This window comes from Vombatus ursinus, unplaced genomic scaffold (genome assembly GCF_900497805.2).
Source record: "Vombatus ursinus unplaced genomic scaffold, bare-nosed wombat genome assembly UNPS02005236.1, whole genome shotgun sequence".
NCBI classification, from domain to species: Eukaryota; Metazoa; Chordata; class Mammalia; order Diprotodontia; family Vombatidae; genus Vombatus; species Vombatus ursinus.
In genome coordinates this window covers 5,130,430-5,152,837 of record NW_020945014.1, presented here as the reverse complement: position 1 = coordinate 5,152,837, position 22,408 = coordinate 5,130,430, and the positions used below count along the sequence as shown (strand labels likewise).

The 22,408-nt window shown below is 37.5% G+C and overlaps 1 protein-coding gene across 2 annotated transcripts in view; it reads right to left on the bottom strand.

Moving 5' to 3' along the window:
* The window catches only part of AGO2 (argonaute RISC catalytic component 2), a 150,402-nt gene that overhangs the window by 69,539 nt on the left and 58,455 nt on the right, over positions 1-22,408 (bottom strand). For both annotated transcript variants that reach the window (XM_027845329.1, XM_027845320.1), the window contains exon 2: positions 8,653-8,851. In XM_027845329.1, the coding sequence (XP_027701130.1) occupies positions 8,653-8,851 (199 nt within the window). The remainder of the gene's footprint in view (positions 1-8,652; positions 8,852-22,408) is intronic.

Below are 22,408 nucleotides of genomic sequence, written 5' to 3'. Positions count from 1 at the left end.
AAACAGACATGATCACTTCACTGAACAAGAAGAAAGACAGCCAATAGATACACAGCATTGGTTTGTCAAACATAACTGGAAGTGGTTTACCATGTGTTAACCACAAAGGAAAGAGTCTAAGAAATAACTAAGATCTAAGAGTGTAATCACATGGTCCTTCATGGGTGACACATACATAAACTCAATCAACAAGATGCCAACAAAGAAGTATCAAACAAATGATTGAGTCAAGCAGATTTGTTTGCAGAACCAGAGGAGTCTTTGTACCAATATAAGACATAGATCATTGACACCCAAAATTACAGAAATGATATCCTTAAGAGCACCATACATCCATTTTGAAAGGCTCAATAAGCAGTTGGTGATATAGGACAAGAGCTCAGTAAAGAGACTGGGAGGACAGATAGATCTGGGAGTCATCCACATAGAGTTGATAATTAAAATGTATGGAAATGGATGAAGTCACCAAGTGAGAGCACAGTAAGAGATGTAAGCAGGGAAAAGAATCTTGGAGTACACTCAGAATTAGGGAGTGGGATATGGATGATAATCCAGCAAAGGAGACTGAGAAGAAATTGTTAAGACAGCTAGGAAGAGGAAACCTAGGAGACAGATAGCTGTGCTATGAAAGCCCAGAGAAGGGAGTATCCAGGAAGAGAGGATGGTTGTGCAAATGAGACAGAGAGACAGACAGACAGACACACTGTAAGATGTTGCTATTGGTAGTTCTGGAGGAAGTAGTTTCAGTAGAATGATGAGGTAGGAAGCCATATTGAAGAGGATTGAGAAGTAAATGAGAAGAAGGAAGAGGAAAAAATTAAAAACAGCTTTTTCTAGGAGTTTGGTTTGGAAAATGATGAGACATTTCTAAGATATATAGGGAACTGGTTTGAATTTATAAGAACTATACACCAATTGATAAATGCTCAAGGATATGAACAGGCACTTTTTGGGGGGGGGGGAATCAAAGCTTTCAAGAACCTTAAGAAAACTGTTCTAAATCACTATTAGAGAAATGCAAATCAAGACAACTCTAGGATATCACATCATAGCCATCAGACTGGCAAAACTGACAAAAAAGGAAAACAACAAATGCTAAAGGAAAATAGGCACATTAATATACTGTTGATGAAGCTGTGAACTGGTTCAGCCATTCTGGAAAGCAATTAGGAATTATGTCCCAAAAGCTATTAAATTATGTATATATAGTCTTTGACCAAGATAATACTCCTAGGTTTCCAACCCAAAGAGATCAAAGAAAGAGGAAAATGACCCATATGTACAAAAAATATTTAAAGCACCTCTTTGGTGGTGGCAAAGAACTGTAAACCCAAGAGGGTATCCATTAGTTGGGGAATGGCTAAACATGTTATGGCACACGAATGTGATGGATACTTTTGTGCTATAAAAATGATGAGAGGACAGTTTCAGAGAAACGTTGGAAGACTTGTATGAAGTGATACAGAGTGAGGTGAGCAGAACCAGGAGAACAATTTATAGAGTAATTATAAAATTTTAAAGACAAACCACTTTGAAAGGCTTAGGAACATGATGACTAACTATGATTCCAGAGGATAAAAAAGGCACATTAAGACTTCCTGACAGACAGAGGATGAACTCTGTCTGATTGAGACATATAATTTTTATGCCCTAGCCAATGAGGAAATGTGTTTTGCTTGACTATGGATACTTATTTAAAAAGGCTTTGTTTTTTTCTTTTGGAAGGGCCTGGGGAGGTGGGAGGAAAAGAAAGTGGATTCTCATTTGAAAATGGAAGAAAAAAATGAAATATTAGGACAATAATGAGTGTAAGATAAGAGCTATAAAGTTTGTTGTTGTTTTTTTTTTAAGAGGGATAGGGGGAAACAAAGTCATGTCCTTTCTCAATATGACCTCTGATCCTCCTACCCCTCATGGTTCTCCCAGGCCATCACCTCTGTTCTGACTTTATTTTCTTCCTTCCAAATTTTGATCTTATAATTAACCAGTTATGGTTTACTATGGCTCTTATTTTAGAATAAGTTCCACACCTGTCCCATGCTTTGCAACTTCTCCAACCTTAACTACCCCTACCATGAAAAAGAATGGATGGTTGATAAAGCTATGTGCCAGTCACTATGCTCAGTAATGAGAGATACAAATATAAGTAACCAGAACAGTACATTGCCTCCAAGAGTTTTGTTTGTTTGCTTGTTTTATTCTTTATTTATTTGTTTATTTTTGGTAAGGCAACTGGGGTTAAATGACTTGCCCAGGGTCACACAGCTAGTAAATGTCAAGTGTCTGGTCTAAGACCCGATCTGAACTCAGGTCCTCCTGACTCCAGGGCCAGTACTCTATCCACTGCACCACCTAGCTGCCTGCATTGCTTGTTTTATTTTAATGGTGGCTAGGAGAAAGGAAACACAAAGGGGAGCTTGGAGGTGGGGGGAAGGAGCAGGGTAAGCATATGGTTTGGAAACAAGTAAGATCTGAGTCCTGGTATGGTCAAGATAAAATGAAAACTCGCCTATGCCCAGCATTCTAGGGACAAAGTCCGAGGATCAGGTGGGATATCAACAAGTATTTGTCTCTTTCGCTTTTTCTTAGGTAAAGTTTGGATCCACTACAAATTTCTGTTCTCTAATCTCAACTAAGTCTTCTTTGCTACAAAATAATCTTTTTACTCTTCCCTAATTGACCATTCCTTGTCTTAATCTTCCTATACCATCCCCTCTGCCCACTCTCAGCAGAGGATCTTGTGAAAACAGAGACTATTTGCTCTGTTTCTTCTTCTGTTCCATTCTATATCTAAGAACCCTTCATCATCATTCATTCCCTACCTGGAAGGAAGAAAGGAAAGAAATACACAATTCAAAAGTGCCTACTATGTGCCAAGCCCTGTACTAAGTGCTTTACAGATTAAATATCTTCTGTTGATCTTCACAACAACCCTATGAGGTAAGTGCTAGTATGATCACCATTTTAGAGTTGAGAAAACTGAGGCAAACCGAAGTTAAGTGACTATTCCAGTATCACAAAGGTAGTGAAACTAGTTTAATACACTAGTCTGAGGCTAGATTTGAACAGGTGTTCCTGACTTCAGGCCTAGCACTCTATTAGCTGCTTCTCCATGGCTTCATCCTTGCATTAGGAGATTGTCTTTCTTCTCAATCCCCTCTACTCATGTGTTTAATCACAATCGCTCCCATCTTCTCTTCCAGCAACTTGGCCCCACAATCATTTCTAATCTTCTTTCTCTCCCTATGGACTGCCCCTTTCCCTGCTTGCCTATGAATATCCTCAAGTCTCCATTTTTCAGAAACCTTCACCTGCTTTGGAGTTCCACTCCTCTTCATAGCCAAACTCTTTGAACATAACTTGCCTTCTGGATTCTTACATCAACCCTGTCAGGTAAGTGTTATTATTATTCCCATTCTATAGACGAGGAAATTGATTCAAATAGAAGTTATACCAATAGCCCAGAGTCACACTGCTAGTAAGCGTTTATGATGGAATTTGAACTCAATTCATCCTGATTCCACTGACTGTGCCACCTAGCTGCCTCAGTACACCACAGGGACCTGGGTTCATATGAATGTATAACACAGAATCACAAGATAGACCCTGATGAGTCACACTCTGTTCACTATTCAAACAAGTTATGGTAGTGGCTCTAGTCTAAACTCAAAATCCTAAATCCATTTCAGTTCCACTCCTACCCTTGGCCCTCATCCCAAACTCACACCTACTCCAGTCAGTCATCAATTTTTGAATGACTGTTGAGTTCAAAGCCCTGAACTAAGTCTTTGGACCTAACTCTGCTTTCTCAACTGCCTTAATTTTGGACTTTAAGGTGATGGAATGGAATTAGGCAGACATATTCAGTGTTCCCTCCCCTTCTTTCGACTCCTGACAGAAATACAGTTTTAATGACTTTTATTCCTACAACTTTCCAAACCAAAATATCATTTCTTAGAAACCATATATTGATTTTCTTGGTAGAAAGTAAGCTCTTTCAGGGCAAGGACTTCCTTTTTAAAAAATTTTATTGGCAGCTCTTAGTGCTTTTTTATTCCTTCATCTCTTAAAAGAAAAAATTCTACTGTTAACTTCATTGAACTTTTTGAGACTCTATATACTAAAAGGATGAATTTTAATGTAGGTTAAGATAATAATTTGAAATTTACATTAAACAAAGTGTGATAAAGTTCACTTCAATATATAGTCATGCCGGTATCTTTCTCCCTATCACAAAGCAATGAACATACAGGAAATGTCATTTAAGGAAGCTAGAAGGCACAATGTATAGAGCGCTGAACCATGAAGACCTGAGAGTTCAAATCCCACTTCAGACATGAGCTGTGTGACTGTAGGCAAGTCACTTAACATCTCTCAGTCATAGTTTCTTCATCTGTAAGGCAGGGATGATATTAACACTTACCTCCTAGGTTTATTCAAGGTCACACAGCTAGTCAGTTTCTTATTTACATGCAAGATCCATAAGGATAGGATGGGAACCATGTCATATGTAAATTCTGTATTACATACAATGCCTATCACAGGAAATGCTGAATAAATTTTTTAACTGAATTGGAGTTCAGTAAGGGATATGATCAATAAGGGATATTTATCAATAAAGGTTTGAGTAGATTCATAGAATCTAAGAATTAAATGAACTTTAGGGATTATTTATTCTATGTTTCTCAGTTTAGGAGTGCCAAGCAGTGGTATAGGCAGGACTAGAATAAGAATATACTGCTGTTAACTTCCAGCTGACTACCTTCTTAAAAAGGAGATTAACTCCTGGATGCTATATTCTAAACCTTTCAATAGACTTCCTAGCAGAAAAGTCAAACATAAATTGGTGATACTTAGAAACTTCATTTAAAGACTAATCAGTTATTTTTAACTATTGAGGGCACTGTCATACTTTTTAGTCACCTAATTTTGCAACTTGGGAGTCATCTACAGGCATGTTGTTTTTCTTAGGAATGAAAAGAATTACATGTATTAGATTTTCCCATATGCTTATGATATTCGGACACTACTTACCTTGTTTAATTTGGCAGAGGAAAGTAAGAGCAACTTAAAGATATTACTTTTATTTTATCCTTTGTTAAAGTCCTACTATGATAGTAGGTAAGATAGTAGGACTTTCCTCATTAGATATGGTGATGACCTGGGTTTGTCAAAGACTAAGCCAGAGACACATGAACTCTTACATGTCCATCCACATGGAAAGGCTTTTAGTGGAGGATCACTGACAAAATATTTAATGTCTTAGCATTACTAAATTCTGAGAACCCTTTCACCAAAAGGTTTGCTATCTGAAACTCCTAAAGTAACAAGTTATAGAGGAAGGAAGGAGGGAGGGAGGGAAGGAGAGAGAGGGAAGAAAAGGAAAGGATTGAAAAAAGGAGGAAAGTGGGGAGAAAGAGAGGAATGGGAAGAGAGGGAAAGAGGAACACGGAAGGAGTGGGAGAAAGAGAGAAACTGAACCACCACTCAGGTACAATACGGAGGTATTTCAATCTATTTCCACCAACAGCTATCCACAAGAATGGCTGAAGTAAGAAGTATCAATTGTCAAATGAGTGAGTTAAGAAAGTTGATATTAAATTGGTGTTCATCTTTATTTTGTTAGCTTCTTGGCCTCTTTGCCTAGGGCTTCATTAACACTAGATCCATAAAAGATTTGTTCTCTATGTCCTTCAGGTCTAGAACTTTAGTGATTAGGGATAAGGACTTGGGAAAATAGCCCAAACTATCCAAATGGGACAGGAAATGGACACCAAAAAGTCAATTTAAAAATCTATATCAAACAAGAGAACAAAAGAGCAGTTCGCTTCAACATATTTTCTGACTTTAGGACACATACTTGGAAAAACAAGCTAGGATCAGAAAGTAACTTGATGAATATGCAGAACTCAGGCACGGAAGATTAATACAGAGAGAGACAGTGCATAACCTAGCTGGCCATCAGGTACTCCTTGTCTGGGTACCCCGTTTCTTATTCAATATGGGAAATATGTCATCCAAGTATTCTTTCAGCAGAACTCTTGAGATGCTCAACTAGTTCTTCTTGTTCCATCAAACTTCACATCCTAATGTTATAGAACAAGAACGTCTCATCTATCTTTTAAAAATGTTAATAATAACTCACATGTATATAGTGTTTTATGGTTTGTAAAGTCATTTCCTTATTGTAGACAGATGGTGGGTGTTTGTAGTCTGAAGTATGCTACCTGTGATGACTTGTAGGTTAGACATGGCATGAAAAATGATGTCATCAAGGACATATATGACAAGAGAAAGGAGGCAGGCTGGCCATCCATCCAGATAAGTGACAGCCAAACCTAATAGTGCACACAAAATGTTCAGGGGCACAACAGTAAGGCAGCCATGAAGAGTAACAGGTAGTACAATCACAGAGGTTGAGAAGGTATGGAAGGGTTTTGGTTTGCATGGAAGAAGACGATGATGATTATAGCAGCCAGCATTCATTTAGCACATTAAGGTTTGCAAAATGCTTTACATGTTATTTCATTTGGTCCTCACAACAACACTGTAAGGTAGATGCTACTATTGAGGAAACTGAGATTGAGGGAGGGTAGGTAACTTTTCCAAAGTCACACAGCTAGCAAGTGTCCAAGGCAGTTGAACTCAGGTCTTTCTGATTCCAAAGTCAGCACTCTAATCATCTTTCTAATTCTAAATCAATTGTTCTTTCCAGTACCGCAGGTTTCCTCTTTTTTTCACAAGGACTGTCTTTTGGTGTTTTCAATTCAGGAAGGTATGCTCTTACGCTACATGTCTCCACATCCTCTTCACTAGCACTCATTGTATTAGATACCTCTACTTTTCCCTCTCATCTAAACTCCCTGGAATTTGGCTTCCAACTTCATCATTCAATTGAAACTGCCCTCTTTGAAGTTACCAATGATCAATCCTTAAAGCTTGTTCTCAATCATCATTTTTCTTATTCTTAATTTCTCGTAGCATTTGCAACTGTTGATCACCATTTCTTCTTGGATACTCTCTCCTCCAATTTTTATGACACTATTGTTTCTTGGATTTCCTCTTCTCTGTCTGACCACTTGTCCTCCATCTGCTTTGTTGGGTCACACTTACAATCTGCATGTTAGGCCCACTGATCTTGGTGTCCCTCAAAGTTTTGTCCTGTATCCCTTTCTCTTCTCCTTTTATATTTGTGACTTCATCAGCTTCCACAGGTTGAACAATCAGTAAAATTCAAATGACTCCCAGGTCTATGTATTCAGCCCCAGCTTCTTATCTATAGTCCTGCATCTACAACTGCCTTTTGGTCATCTCAAACTGGGTATCTTGTTATCATATCAAACACAACCTGTCCAAAACAGAACTCATCATCTTCCTCCCCCAAACACTCACCTCTTCTAAACTTCTCTATTATTGTCAAGAGGACCACCATCTTCCCAGTCACCTAGGATTATACCCTTAGTTTCATTTTTGACTGACTCGTCCTATATACTGAATTTATTGCCAAATCATGTCATTTCTAATCTCTTGTTCTTTTTCTCCAGTCACACAGACATCAGCTTAGTACAGCACTCTCATTACCTCTTACCTAGACTATCCCAATGACCTTCTCAAGTCTTTTCCTTTTTCTTTTCTTTTTTTTTGTAATTAGGCAATTGGGGTTAAGTGACTTGCTCAGGGTTACATAGCTAGTAAGTGTCAAGTGTTTGGTCTGAGGCCGCATTTGAACTCAGGTCCTTCTGACTTCAGGGCCAGTGCTCTATCCACTGTGCCACGTAGCTGCCCCTCAAGTCTTTTCTCCAATCCAATCTATCCTCCCCTCAGCTGCCAAAGTGATTTTCCTAAAGCATTTACCCTGCTAATCAATAAGCTCCAGTGGTTTGTTACTATCTCTAGGATCAAATACAAAATCCTCGGTTTGACTTATAAAGCCCTTTATAATTTGGTTCCCTCTTATCTTCTGAGTCTTCTTACACTTCACTCTCCTCTACAAACTCTTCAATCCAGCTCCACTGGCTTACTTATGGCTCTTCGAACAGAATACCCCATGTACTGTCTATGACTTTGGATTATATATATTGCAATGCCTAATCCACTCACTTCCACCTCTTATTTTCTTTGGTTTTAATACCCAGATCAAATTCCAAAAGTGACCATTCCCAGTTCCCTACAATACTAATGCCTGTTTCTGAGATTACCTTCCATCTACAATGCATAATATGTATATATCTTATACGTACCTAGTTAACTTCATTTTTGTCTCCCCATTTGAATGAGAGTAGGGACTCTTTTCCCCTTTTCCTGGTATGGTAAATAATAATTGATTGATTGACTGTTTGACCCCTGATTTTAAGTGTCAACAATTCAGCTAGATAGGTTTTGTTCATCACATCAGGATGAACACTCTAAAACAAATGACAGGTTTCATAAAGTACTTTACCTCTGGAAAAAAATCATCACAGCTGAAGACATTCAATTGAAAAGGGACCTCCACAAGTGAGGAAACATTTTAGAGTTATCAAAATGACTTTTAAACTTTCTGGTAGAGGAGCAGAAGGGTCTTCTGAGAAATTTCTGCCATTACACGAAATGTTTTGGTTAAAAATACACTCCATTTCTAGAGAACTTGCTTAAAACTAATAATGGTAATACCTGTTAACTCTTCTAGGGCATTTCTCCGGCTTGATATCTAATTCATAATGATAGATGTCAATTTTTGGAATGTCCATTTCAAAGAAATTAGCCTGTAGCTTGATTGTTCTCCCAGAAGTCCCAAAGTCTGGTCTAGGTGGAGGCTTAAAGGTGTACGTTGCCTGCATTGGTGAGGGTGGTGTTGGAGGAGCCGTAAGTGCTGAAAAACAGAAAAACAAAAATAATTACCTAGGGAAGTTTAACACTGATTATTATTTTTTAAAACTATAATTAGATTAGCAATATAGAATTCATCTAGATCAAATATTCATTTTATGGAAGAAGGAAAAATAACTTCCTTGATTTCATAGAATCCTACCCTCTCAAGTGTTGAAAGGGTCATTTATTATCTAGTCCAATTCCTGTTTGATCAAGGAATCCTCAAGTTTGACATCTAAAAATGTCTTAAGAAAAGGGAAGCAGCTTGGCCAGTTACAATTTACTGATTACCATAAATACATTTCCATGAGCAATTTCCATTCCTCATTTTATTGGAATTTCATATGGGAGAGAAAGAGAAGGGGAGGGAGAGAGAGACAGACAGAGAGACAGAGAGAATATAGCATTTTCCATAGGACCACTAAAGGCAGGGAGGTAAACATATTAGAAGTGTAAAACGTAAAAAATCCAGCTTTCCTATCAAATATATTCTTACTCTCTGGGTATGCCTCCATTCTACTGGTCCCTCTTAAAACACCCAAAGCACCACATGGCTAACTGACAGGTACAGACACATCAGACTCTTGTTACCATTACCATCCTTATTGCATACAGACTAATGTGGGTGGCCCTATAAACATGAATCTTAATGTACCAATGATTCATAAAAGATATGCCTTCAAAATAAATTCTGGTTACCTAGTTAAGTTCTTTTCTTCTATACTCTTATATTACCTTTAAAGAAATAGATGAGAGTTTGGCAAACTTTTCCATTTTTAAATACTGAATTGATATGCTTTCATTGAATCCCAGTTTCTCAAGAGTTGAAAGGGATATTATCTAATCTGACTGTGGCTCTCACATTTACTCCTTGTGCCCCATGTTAAGTCATTTTATATCTCTGGGACGTTATTTCCTTATCTATAAAATCAGAGGGTTGGATAAGGTGACCTTCAATATCTGTATCAGTCCTAAATATCTTTTGAGAATTAGGAACAATCTCTCTCCGTTGAGATTTAGGGCTACCTTAAGGATGAATCACAGGATTTAGATCTTAAGGTACAAAAACCATCTCAGACATTTTCTAAACTAAGTGAACCAGGGCAGGTTATTTAATTTCTCTCAGCCTCAGTTTCTTCATAGGAAATGACAATATCTGCTGTACAACTCACAGGATGGTGTATAAATCAAACAATATAACGTACATAAGGAGCTTCGAAAAGCTTTCAAGTATTGCCCAAATGTCAGTTATTTTCATGATGAACAAGACCATCTAGGGTCATTCTCCTTCTCTCACTGTACATATGTGGAAACCAAGGGCCATGGGAAGGGGAAATGATCTGCCTAAGATCACAAAAAAATGAAGTCTCAGAGTTGGGATTCAACCTCAGGTCATTTGACTCCAGATGTGGTCACCTGTTACCCCATGTCATTTTTAACAAATTATCATTATCGAGCTTCTGTGCCAACAACACTGATGACTTGGAACTCATCAGTACACAAAGCAACACATTCCACCATTAATAATGCTCAGATTAGTGGGAAGCCAATGTTTCCTTTCACTAAGTTAAAGTTTTCCTTCTTTCAGCAGTAGTCTCCCATATAGGGGCTGAGACTTGTCTCCCTAAGGTTTGAGTGATCAATCAGCGAGAGGGTGAGAAGATAAACTACGATCATGGGGGGCCATGGCCCATCTTCAACAAGACTATAACATTTCTTCAAACATTCTCCAATTCTGACCTCACACCATTGACCTAAAGGGGTGTTCAGGATTTGGCCCCTCAAAGCAGTTAGAATGTTCTCCAAACCACAGGAGCTGTTACATGCAAAATTCCTCATATCACCTCCTACACACTACTCCCCAACATCTCATAGCTACAGAAGACACCTTTCAATGGCAGGGAATAATCTCCTCCCTGCCCCCCTTATACTTTTTGATTCTTATTGGTATATCTTAACTAGCACAGGATTAACAGTCATGGATAGGTTATTGTAAACCCTAAACCTCTTCTCCAAAACATTATTTCTGTTGAGAAATTCTTCCACTCACACAGGTTTTGCAACCCTGATGTTATTCACAACTCTTCGCTATCCCTCACCTCATAGAGCTACTTAGTTGCCAAATCCATAACATCACTTCCAGCCTTCCCCTTTCCCATCTTGCCACTAACATGGCCACCAACCACATTCCAGTACCTATTACCTTCCCCCTGGGCTATTACAATGGCCTCTTAACTGGTCTCCCTGTTTCAGGTCTTTTCCCACCAACAGCCATCCTCCATACAACTGCCAAAATAATTTTCTTAAAAGGTAGCTCTTACTCGATAAACTTCAGGAGTCTCTAGTGATTCTAAAACAAGGAGGTTTAATATTTTTGCATGTAAGTCTTGGACCCCTCTGGTAGTCTGGTGATGTCTAGGGACCACTTCTCAGTGAAATAATGTTGTTAAATGCATAAAATCAAATACATAGGAACGCAAAGGAATTCTTTTTAGATGAAGTTAGGATCAAATATTATTTCACATTACTCTCATCCTGTTTAAATGTCTATTTTGTATAAGCTTTACAATGCAATTATTAGTAATACATTTACACAATTTACAATTAAGTATCTAAATATCAAGGATGAATGCTCAATCATTATTTTTTACTGACCAGGATGCATAATCAAAAAAGTTTAGAGATTACTGCTCTAGAGCTATACAAATGCAGTCTTTCATATGACAACCATTTAAATATTTGAAGAAAGTGATTAAGTTCTCCCTCTAATTATTCTCTTCTCCAGGATAAATATCTATAACTTTCTAATATAATACAGTTCCTATAATTTTCTAATACAACAGGGTTTCATGTTTTAATTTACTGCTTTAGTAGCCACAGTTACTGATTAATCATACATACTAAATATTTTATTTTTTTTACTGTTCATTTTCATTTTTTAAAAAAAGGATCAACATTAGAGCAAGACAATTTTCACTAAATTTCACTTACTCAGACAAAATCATGAAAAGGTCCATCTGAATTGATGGAAAGATAGCACTTTGAAATATTTTTAAAGAATTAAACTATTAAGTTCACGCACATACAGTAACTAAAACAAGAGGTAACAGAAGTATTGTCATGCAGAGAACCTACTGACTTTGCATCAGTGCACAGTCAGGATATATTTGAAATTACCAGCATATTTTTATAGTATAAACAATATAGTACACTCTTTAAAAACTCTTTGTTTTAACATGTAGGTTCAATACGTGTCCATAATATTATACTATTAGTTTGCATAGTGAAGCTTTCCTATATAGAAAGTACACATGTAAACTAATTTATTTTTAATAAATACAAATCAGTGGAACTCAAAAGGACTGTATTTCACTGTATTCTAAAGAATAAAGAACAGGAAAATAAATTAAATAACTAAAGTTACCAAGTAAAACCTACCTAAATATATGTTTCAAAATAAGACATTTTTTTAAAAGACCAATTTCATAAATTTGCATCTTTAATTTTATTTACAGGAAACAAAAGTTATGTACTAAAAATAATTCATGCTGTTCTCACGGTATTTCTGACCCAGCCAAATGCAGGACATCCGGAAACTACAGTTTGTTCACAAACTTGCTGTAAAAGAATAACTGACTATACAGACTCTGTAAATGTCTTAATGAAACTCCTATCCCTTCAATAGTCACTGTTGAGTATGATGAAAAATAAAATTTCACTTCAAAATGATGTTTCCAAAAGAAAGATACAAAACTAGGAAAAATCTGTCCCTCTCATTTTAGAACTTCAGCATGGAAAAATTCAGTCTTACTGATGGTCAGTCTAGAATACTGCAATGGGTTGGTTAAGTACTTAGAATGATGATACTGATACCAACAGATTCATTCATTCATTCATTTATGTTTTTTAGTACCTTACATGCACCTATATAGCTATTGTTGTCAGCCAATTCCATCGGAAAATGTAACAGAAAGAGTAAAGTTTTTAGCTCTGCTTCTGCCAATAACTAGTTATATGACCATGGCAACATGCATGGTAGCCACACTGGGCCTGGAACATCTGAAAATGTGTATGATCTGACCATTTATATATTAAAAACATGTAAGTAATGTCACTTAAGTTTTCTGGTACTCAATTTCCATATCTGTAGAAGAAGGAGGTTGGTATCTCTAACATTTCTTCCAAGTCTAAAACCCCCATGGCTCTACAGTTCTTCGCTAGTACTATTTATTGAAGACAAGGGGAAAAAAATGAAAAGTTAAAATAATACCCTCCCAAAATGGTAGGAGCAATAAGAATCATCTGAACAGGCTTTCCTATTGTCTTTTGGAGGACTGTAGAGACTTATAGACCTGCCTTTAGAACAGAAAATCTTAACCTGGGGTCTGTGGACATTTTATTAATTAATTAATTTTAATTTATCAACAATCACTTCCACAAGCTTTTGAGTTTTATACTTTTCTCCCCCTTCCTACCCAAGACAGCGTGCAATATGATATAGGCTATATATATACACATTCCTATTAAACATATTTTGTGAACATTTTTAAAAAAATATTTTGATAACCATATTTCAGTATGATAGGCTTCCTACATAATCCTATGTATTTAATTTTATGCATTCACCAACATTCTGAGAAGTAAGTCATAGTTTCACCAGAGTGTCAAAGGGCTACAGAACACACAGAAAGTTTAAGAATCTCTGCTTTAGAATGATGCTTTATTTTCTAAGGATCTTATGTTTATTCCTAAATTGAACAAAAAGGAACTACATGGAACTACATCTGAGAGAAAGGCACACATTTAATGTGGCATAAAAATTAAACTGAGCAAACAACTTGACCCAAATATTCTATAACATTCACCAAGTGGGGGTGGGTGGAAGCTTACCTGTTGTTAATAATCTCCAGCCCCAAAGGGAAGTCACCCTCATATTTCCCATACATTCAGGTTTCACCCAGTATTTTAATTTTTCACCTTGTTCTTTCAGTTTAATGTAAAGATGGGCCCTATACATGTTATTAAAAGACATTAGGAACATGAAATCACCACAGATATCAAGCCTGGAAGATGGGAACTTTCTACGTACTACTGTGGGAATACTAAAACTCAAATTGGTCCTTGGAGCCAATGAAGAGTTCTATTTTTATAACTCGAAGGGAAAGTCCCCAGAGTAAAGCTCAAAACAAGCAGGAAGATTGAAAAATAAAATTCTAGACTGAATGACAGTACAGTGATGAATAGAACTCACTCAAGATGCAAATAGCAGTGAAGCATCATATAACAATACCTAGCAGATATTTCACAGGATAATAACAGGAAGGCTTGGTACACAAAAATGGAGGTAGGCCTGGGATAGTGTGACTAGCAACACACTACATATGGAGTGAGAAGACATGGGTTCAGATCCCCAGATCTGCAACAACAAGCTGTACCCTTAGCTAAGTCACTTCAAGTCTTTGGATCTCAGTTTTCTCAACTGTAAAAATTGGTCTAGCCCAGAAGTTCTTAAACTGGAGTCCAAAGATTTTCAAGGAGAGATTTCAAGGGTTCTGTGAAATTAGTCAAGGAAAAAAATTACATCCTCATTTCAAAATTATTGGCTTCCTTGGTAATCCTATGCATTTTGCTTTGTGCAATATTCTGATAAAAGTCTGTAGGTTTCAGATTCCCAAAGTGGTCTATGACACAAAAAAGAATAAGAACTACTGACATGGATGGTTTCTCAGATCGCTCTCAGCTATAACTCTATAAGCATATAAGAATATTAGATAAAGGTCAACATGAAATATGTTTCAGAGGTAAAAAATTAAATGTCTAAACAGGACAAGAGGGAAAAATAGGCATACATAAGAGAAATGGATGTAAGAAGAGTCATTAAAAGAAACCATTCACAACATGTCATTCCCATTCAACAGATAGACTACAGAAACAGGTACACATGTCTTAGCCTATCTTTTATTATAGTATAATATGACCTCCCTTACTTATCTATAATATTGCCTGTCTATAATTATCTATAAATTGCCTTTCTAATCTCATCTTCCATTACTCCCCAGAGACTATCTCCATTTGAGACAGGTCAGTCTCCTAGTCCCTAACTTCTATGTCTTTGTACATGCTGCTCTCTCCCTATGTGGGATACCTTCCTACCTCTTCTCCACCTAAACAAATCCTAACTAGCCTTCATAACCAAATTTAATTCACATTGTTATGTGAGATAATTCAGTTAGCAACACCTGACAGCTTTAACAAAATATTTCACAGATCAACTCTCAGAGTTGGAAGGAACCTCAAAAACTTTCTAGTTCTACTGATATCTGAACAAAAACCTCCCTGTACAACATATTGGGACCAGTAGTTACCCAACCATAGATATTCTACAATGAGGAAACCACTGCCTCCAGAGGCAGTCCATTCTACCTATGGTTAGCCCTGAGCATTAGGGAATTGCTCCTAAAGTCTAAATTTGCATCTTTACAGCTGGTTGTTCAATTATAACCCCCATATTACAGATAATGAAAGACTTAAAATCAAGTAGTAATCACAAGTAAAATTAAATCATTACATTTTATAAATCACGTAGTTACAATTACACAGCTTAAAAAGTATGAAAGCTAGCACTTACACTCATACAGGCTCTAAAAATACGTGCTTCCTACTAAAGTATGCTATCTCAATCACTGCCTGCAACATTTCTCTCTCTGTCTCCCTCTCCCTGTCTCTCTCTCTCTCTTCCTTACCACAAAAGCTAACTTAGAAAAGGGGTGATAAGACATGCTCAAATAACTATAAGATAAACCGGAATAGGGTAAAGTACATAAAAGGGACAAAGTTTTATGAGAACTTGAGAGAAAGGTCAGTTTCACTTTTAAGATTTACAGAGGATATGGACTTGGGCCTTGAGAGGATTTCTGAAGGTAGATATGGAGAGGTGAATGGAGTTGGGAAGAAGGAAGAGAATAAAGGATTGGAACAAAAAGAAAAAAGGGAAAAAACATGGAATGATTTTGGGAAACATATAACATTCCAATTTGTCTAACATGATGAAAAGGGGGTAGTAACATTAGGATTATGGACTGCCTTGAATGTCATCTTAAGTAGATGGGAATTGACTCAGTAGAAAAGCAGCCACACTGAAAGTTTTTGAGCTGGGGATTAATACAGATCAAGAGAGAGTAGAACAACAGCTGGAGGAGATCTCAGATATCTAACCCAACCCCTTTGTTTTATAGATAAGTAAACTGAGGGCTTGGGGAATTTAAGTGACTTAAAGTCACCCAGGTAGTAAGCATCAGAGGCAGAATTTGAACCCAGGACCTGATTCCCAAGTCTCATTTTCATCTGTACCTATGTGGTCCCAGTAGCATCTCAAATTCAACATGTCTAGCACTAAGATATTTCTTGTTCTAGCTTTCCTTTTCTGGTAATGGTAGTACTTCCCCCAATTACCCATGCTTGAAAATTCACATGTCGCTGTAGACTACTGTCCTCCTTTCTGTCCAACCCCAAGTCCTGACTTCAGAATCTCAATAAATGTTTCTTTAATTAGAAAAAAAAATACACACCCAAAAACATGTATGGAGAGAGTGTGTATATTCTATATGTGATGCACTGTGGTGGAAACAAGGATAAAAGAGAAGACATGAAAATAAATATAATTGATTCAACAAGAATTGTAAGAACTGATCAGAGAGCTTTAGCACTTGACATCATCTTAGATTTGTATTAGGAAAGCAAGGGTGTAGAGACTCTTCACTCCCATATAGAGAGGGAGAATAATGCAGGCAACAATAGCCCTAGGGAGAGTTAGTTAATGAAAATTACAGAGGGCTTGAGCCAGGGTTGAGTAATCCTAATGGAAAGAAGGGAGGTTGCAGTCAGATCTCACAATATCTCTCTTCCTTAGGGACAAATCTTTGCCTTTTGAGGTTAAGCATGACTTTTTAGACCTGACCATCACTCAAAGCAAAATGTGATAGATAATCTAGATAAAAGGATTCTAGATTTTTAAAAATGGAGATATGCCTATAAAGTAATGAGCCTTATTTTAAAGTGTGGCTCAAACTGACTCAGAATGCAATTATTTTTAGAGGATTTGCAAAAATGTTTTTAAACAATGGCAGGACCACTACAACAACTTCATACTTTGTTAATTCTTTTCTTTTTCTTTTTTTTCTTGAGAGGCAATTGGGGTTAAGTGACTTGCCCAGTCACACAGCTAGTTAAGTGTTGTGTCTGAGGCTGCATTTGAACTCAGGTCCTCCTGACTGCTGGGCTGGTGCTCTATCCACTGCACCACATAGCTGCCCCATACTTTGCTAATTCTAAAGGACAGTTTTAGGTGGCTCAGTGGATAGAGTAGCAGGCCTGGAGTCAGGAAGACTCATCTTCCTGAGTTCAAATCTACCCCCAGACACTTACTAGCTGGGTGATCCTGGGCAAGTCACTTAACCCTGTTTGCCTCAGTTTCCTCATCTATCAAATGAGCTGGAGAAGGAAATGGCAAACCACTCCACTATCTTTGCCAAGAAAATCCCAAATGGGGTCACAAAGAATTGGACACAACTGAAATGACTGAACAACATCAAATAAAATATATAACTGGAAAAACAACCCAACAACTCAAAAGGAGACTATTTGCAATATTTCAATTTGAATATATAAATACTTGTATATATATTTGATGTGGGCAGAAAGCACTTATTACTTTATGTTCATAAATGTTAGAATAAAAGAGGGAAAGGTAAGGCCTAAGAAATTCATAAGTCATACCATATAACTATTCAGTCAAATGAAGAGGCTTTTCAGGGTTTTTTCTTTTTTTATTCATTTATTTTAAACTTAAATACACAATAAGAAAAGAAAAAGAAACATTATAAACTTAAATACTAAAACTTGAATAAAAAGAAAAAAAAAGTATTGCCATGTGCACAGCAGAACGTAAGAGAGAATTCAAAATACATAGCAATAAATTTCTATTTCAAGAAAGCCTATTATGATAAATACAGGACTTCTGACATATGAAAAGGAGAGATTTATCATTGCAATTATGAGTCTTCTGAAAAATATCGAGTAGTTGATCCTCATCAAACTCATCTGACAAAGGTTGAAATTACCAATACTTCTAAAGAAAAGGAAAAAGAAAGGCTTGCATGCCTTTCCTGGCCATGCTCTCCTAACTCATTAGTTTTCAACATTCAGTCCAATAAAAATAACTAAATTAGTAGAGCTAGAAGTTATTTACTAGCTCCTCCATTCAGATAAGAGGAGACAAGAGGAAACAAAGGGATAGAATCTCACTAAGAACAGCAGAGTAATGGGAAATAGAAAAGCAGTACTCAAAGTTTTTTCCATAACATACCACAATATGGGCCTGCAAATCAATAGAATTCTAGACTACCAGCCCTGCCACAAAATATCTCCCCTACCTATCTGAAACAACACTAAGAGCTTGAGTCTTTACAAACAGGGTCTAAATAAGCTAGTAATTTGAACTTATACAAGAAAAACCACTATATAGTTCTTACTCCACTAACAAAATTCATAAAAACAATACTCACAGCACTCTTTGTGGCAGCTAAGAAATAAACCAAGAAGTGCTCATCAGTTAAGGAATGGTTGAAAAAGCTTTGATGGGCAAATGAAATGTAATGTTATTGTGCAGCAAGAAATGAGGAATTCAAAAAAGTACAGGAGATCTGTGTAAATGGGTACAAAGTGAAATCTACAGAATCAAGAAAACATATACAATGTAAATCTTTTAAATATATGAGTAACTTAAAAACCAATGAAGCCAGGTCCTGGAGAAAAAATAATGGAACATTATCTGTGCTCCCTCACAGCAGAGTTGGGAAACCACTAGAAAGGCAAATTGCTTACCCTAATCAGATAGGGCAGCTAGGTGGTGCAGTGGATAGAGAGCCAGGCCTGGAGTCAGGGAGAAACTCATCACCGCGAGTTCAAATTTAGCCTCATTACCCTAGCTGTGTGACCCTAGGCAAGTCACTTAACCTTGTCTGTCTTGGTTTCCTCAAGGAAATGGCAAACCACTCTACTTACCACCTTTGCCAAGAAAATCCCATATGTGGTCATGAAGAATCAGATACAACTGAAATGAGTGAACAACAACACCAAATACAATCATTATAGTTTAACTTTTGTCAAATGAGAGGATTCAAATGAGATGTGTGTAAAATTACTCACATAAAAGTCAACACATCACTGAAACATAAACTGTCCGTACACTTTGATCTGGCAATCCCAAGGAAGATAATACAGAAAACCTCAGTTCACCTTGATAGAATGTAATGTCCTATAAATTCTGAAATATTCATAGCAACTCATTTATTTTGCAGTAGCAAAATAAACAAATAAAGCAAGAAAAAAGCCTGGAAATAATGTTCTTTATGTGTTGTCTTCCTCCATTAGAATATAAGCTCCTAGAAGGCAAGGAATCTCTTTCTGCTTGCATTTACATTCCCAATGCTTTGCACAATGCCTGGTAAGCATTTGATAAATGCTTGTGCTGATTTGACTAATGGAATATTTCTATGTTATAAGATATGAAGTAATTCAGAGAAATACATATAAGGGGAAAAAGCAATACAAACTATCTGTAAGTATATTGCAAACTATCAAACAATGGGGTTTTCCTTAAGTGTTTTTCTTTGTTACAAGGGAGGGCTCCACTATGTGTTCTTCATTGTCTATCTACTAAGTCTTTCCAGGCTACCTACAATCACTCCCACATTTCCCTTAAAAAACAACAAAACAACACAAACAAACAAATAAAAAACCTCCTTCATTTGATACCCACTATTTTTCTGGTCAAACTTATGGAGAAAAGCATCTACACAGCGCCTTCATCTTTCTCACTCTTTTAAAAGACCTCTGGACTCTGGCTTCCAATTTTATTATTCAACTAACCTGCCCTCTCCAAAATTACCAGTAATTTCTAAATTACCAAATCTATTGGTCTTTTCTCAATCCTTATTCTTCTTGAGCTCTTTGTAACATTCAGCACTGTGCTCACAATTTTGTGACACAGTTGTTTCCTCATTCCCTCTCTATCCATCTGATTGTTCCTCAGTCTCCTTTTGCTTCATCCATGTTACCTCAAGTAATTGTAATTTTCCCCAAGGTTGTCCTAGGCCCCCTTCTCTTTTCGCTCTCTATTATCTCACTTGGTGATCTTGCCAGCTTTTGTGTGTTCAATTACCATCTCTATGCAGATAATTCCCAGATCTGTATGTCTAGCTGCGTGGTCTTTCTAATGAAGTACAGACCCACACCACCAACTGCTTTTTTAACATCTTGAACAGAATGTCCTGTAGCTACCTCAAACTTTCCAAAACAGAACTCAGTTTCTCCCCCCCTCTCCCAAACTCCCTTATTACTTGTCAAGAGCAACATCATCCTCCCAAGTCACCTAGTACCTCATCCCCTCCTGCCAGGTCTATTGCAACAGTCTTTTAAGTGGTCTCTCAAATCTCTCCCTTTAGCAACATATCCTTCACTAAGCTGCCAAAGTTCATTTTTCCAAGGCATAGGTCTGACCATGTTCCCCCTGCCCCCACTGCCTCTCTCCTGCTCAAACTATAGTTGCTCCCTGTTACCAATACAGTTAAATATAAATTCCTCTGCCATTTAAAGCTCTTCATAACCTAAGTCCTTCTTACCTTTCCAGTCTACTCCCCTCCCTGCCTGATGCATCTACACTGGCCAACTGGCTGTTTTTCAAATAAAGCAATCTATCTCCCATCTCAGCACCTTTGTGCTGTCCCTTCCATGCCTGTAAAGCTCAATTCCACCTTTTAGTTTACCTGGTTTCTTTTAAAAGAGTCAGCTCAAATCCCATGTTCTGCTGGTGGACTTTTAATGTCCTTCCAGCTGCTAGTGCCTTCCCCTCTGAAATTATTCATATTCTCATTCAATTATTTTCCCTCCCTCCCATCCCCCAAACACACATCACACCATAAATAAACCCACCCATACCCATATCTAATTATTTATGTATTGTCTCTTCCATTACAAGGTGAACTCCTAGAAGGAAGTAAGAGTTTTGAGGGTCATAGGCAGGGTTCATAATTTGATCCCCTAAATGTGCTTCTAGATGAATAATAATCCCTCATGGGGATCCTGAAACTGATCCTCTTTAAGGACAGCAAGAGTCCCTTTACTAGAGATCTTAGAAATTCCAGAGCAGAATATGTCCTTGAGGACCAAATAACCAAAATAGTTCTGCTCTAGAGTTTTAGGGTAAAGAAAAGAGACTCCTAAAGGCTCAGTTTGTCAGAACAGGAGGGAGCAGGAGTCCTAAGATGGAAAAGAGAATTGGGTTGTTGGGTCAGCAGAGCCAGCAGAAACTCCAGGAAGGTAGCAGAATGATATCTGTACCAGGGCTCTAAAAATGCCAGGAAGACTGGAATGCAAGTTGGGAATCAATGAAAATACCTGAAGGAAATCTGAAGAGACAGTTGTCAGAGAAAAGCCAAGGTAAGGTCAAGATCAACTGACATACTCAGGAACCTGGAGACAGGCCAGGATGATCTATTAAGGTATAGTTGGGTAGTTATGCTTTGCTAAGAGACAAGTTGCTCACCTTTATGCACCCACTCCTGTGCTTTGGACAGATTATCAAAAGTGTTGATAGTCCTACAGTGTTCTGACACAGTAGAGAATCACAATAGCATACAAAGCCAGCCCTGTGATGTTTTGTGCTTTATGAAGGGAACTGTGAGTCAGACCTCAAAAAATAACAAAAAAAAAATTTAGAAATTGATATTTCAATAAAGAGGCAGTGAGGCAAGGTAAATACAGAAGAGGATTCAAAGATAGTAAGACCTGGGTTCAGGTTCTTTCTGACACATGCTGGCTCTGTCTCACGGCAAGTCACTTAATTTCTCAGTGCTTAAGGCAATTCACTAAAATTATGCTCACCTACAGATGCACATAGGTAGGAGTTTCCTTAGGCAAATAAAATCATGGGTCCAGTCAAAAGCAAGCAAATGAAAAATACACACATACACACACACACACGCGCCAGGAGGCACAAGGAAGAGAATATGTGCACATGCCTGAAATGTGTGCATATTCAGTACAAGTCCCTGGATAAGAGGAAGTAATAGTTAGGGGCTATGTGCTCCTCAGTATATGTCTGACAAGGCTACTTGTCCAGCTTGACACAAGACTACTTCAAATTACTGTTCTGGGTAGCTTCCATCTCAATGTGGATTCTAGCTCTGAGGAAGTAGTTCAGCATTTATTGGTTGTCATGACAACCAGGGGCCTGTTTCCTGATTTCTGGCTCATCACATAAGCAGGCTTACAATGGACCTGGTTTCTGAGTCTGGAATCAGAAATGGGACACTCATAATAACACTCTGTACAAATGTAGTGTACTCCTTTTTCTGAAAGCGTGGAATGCAAAGATATGATTGGTACCAATGGCAAACCAATACAACTCATTTAGGCCCATGTCACTCTGGTTCTGAAACACTATCAGCTCAGCACCATCATAGGCAGCACCTACAAATATGGGCATGGCCTCCTCCTG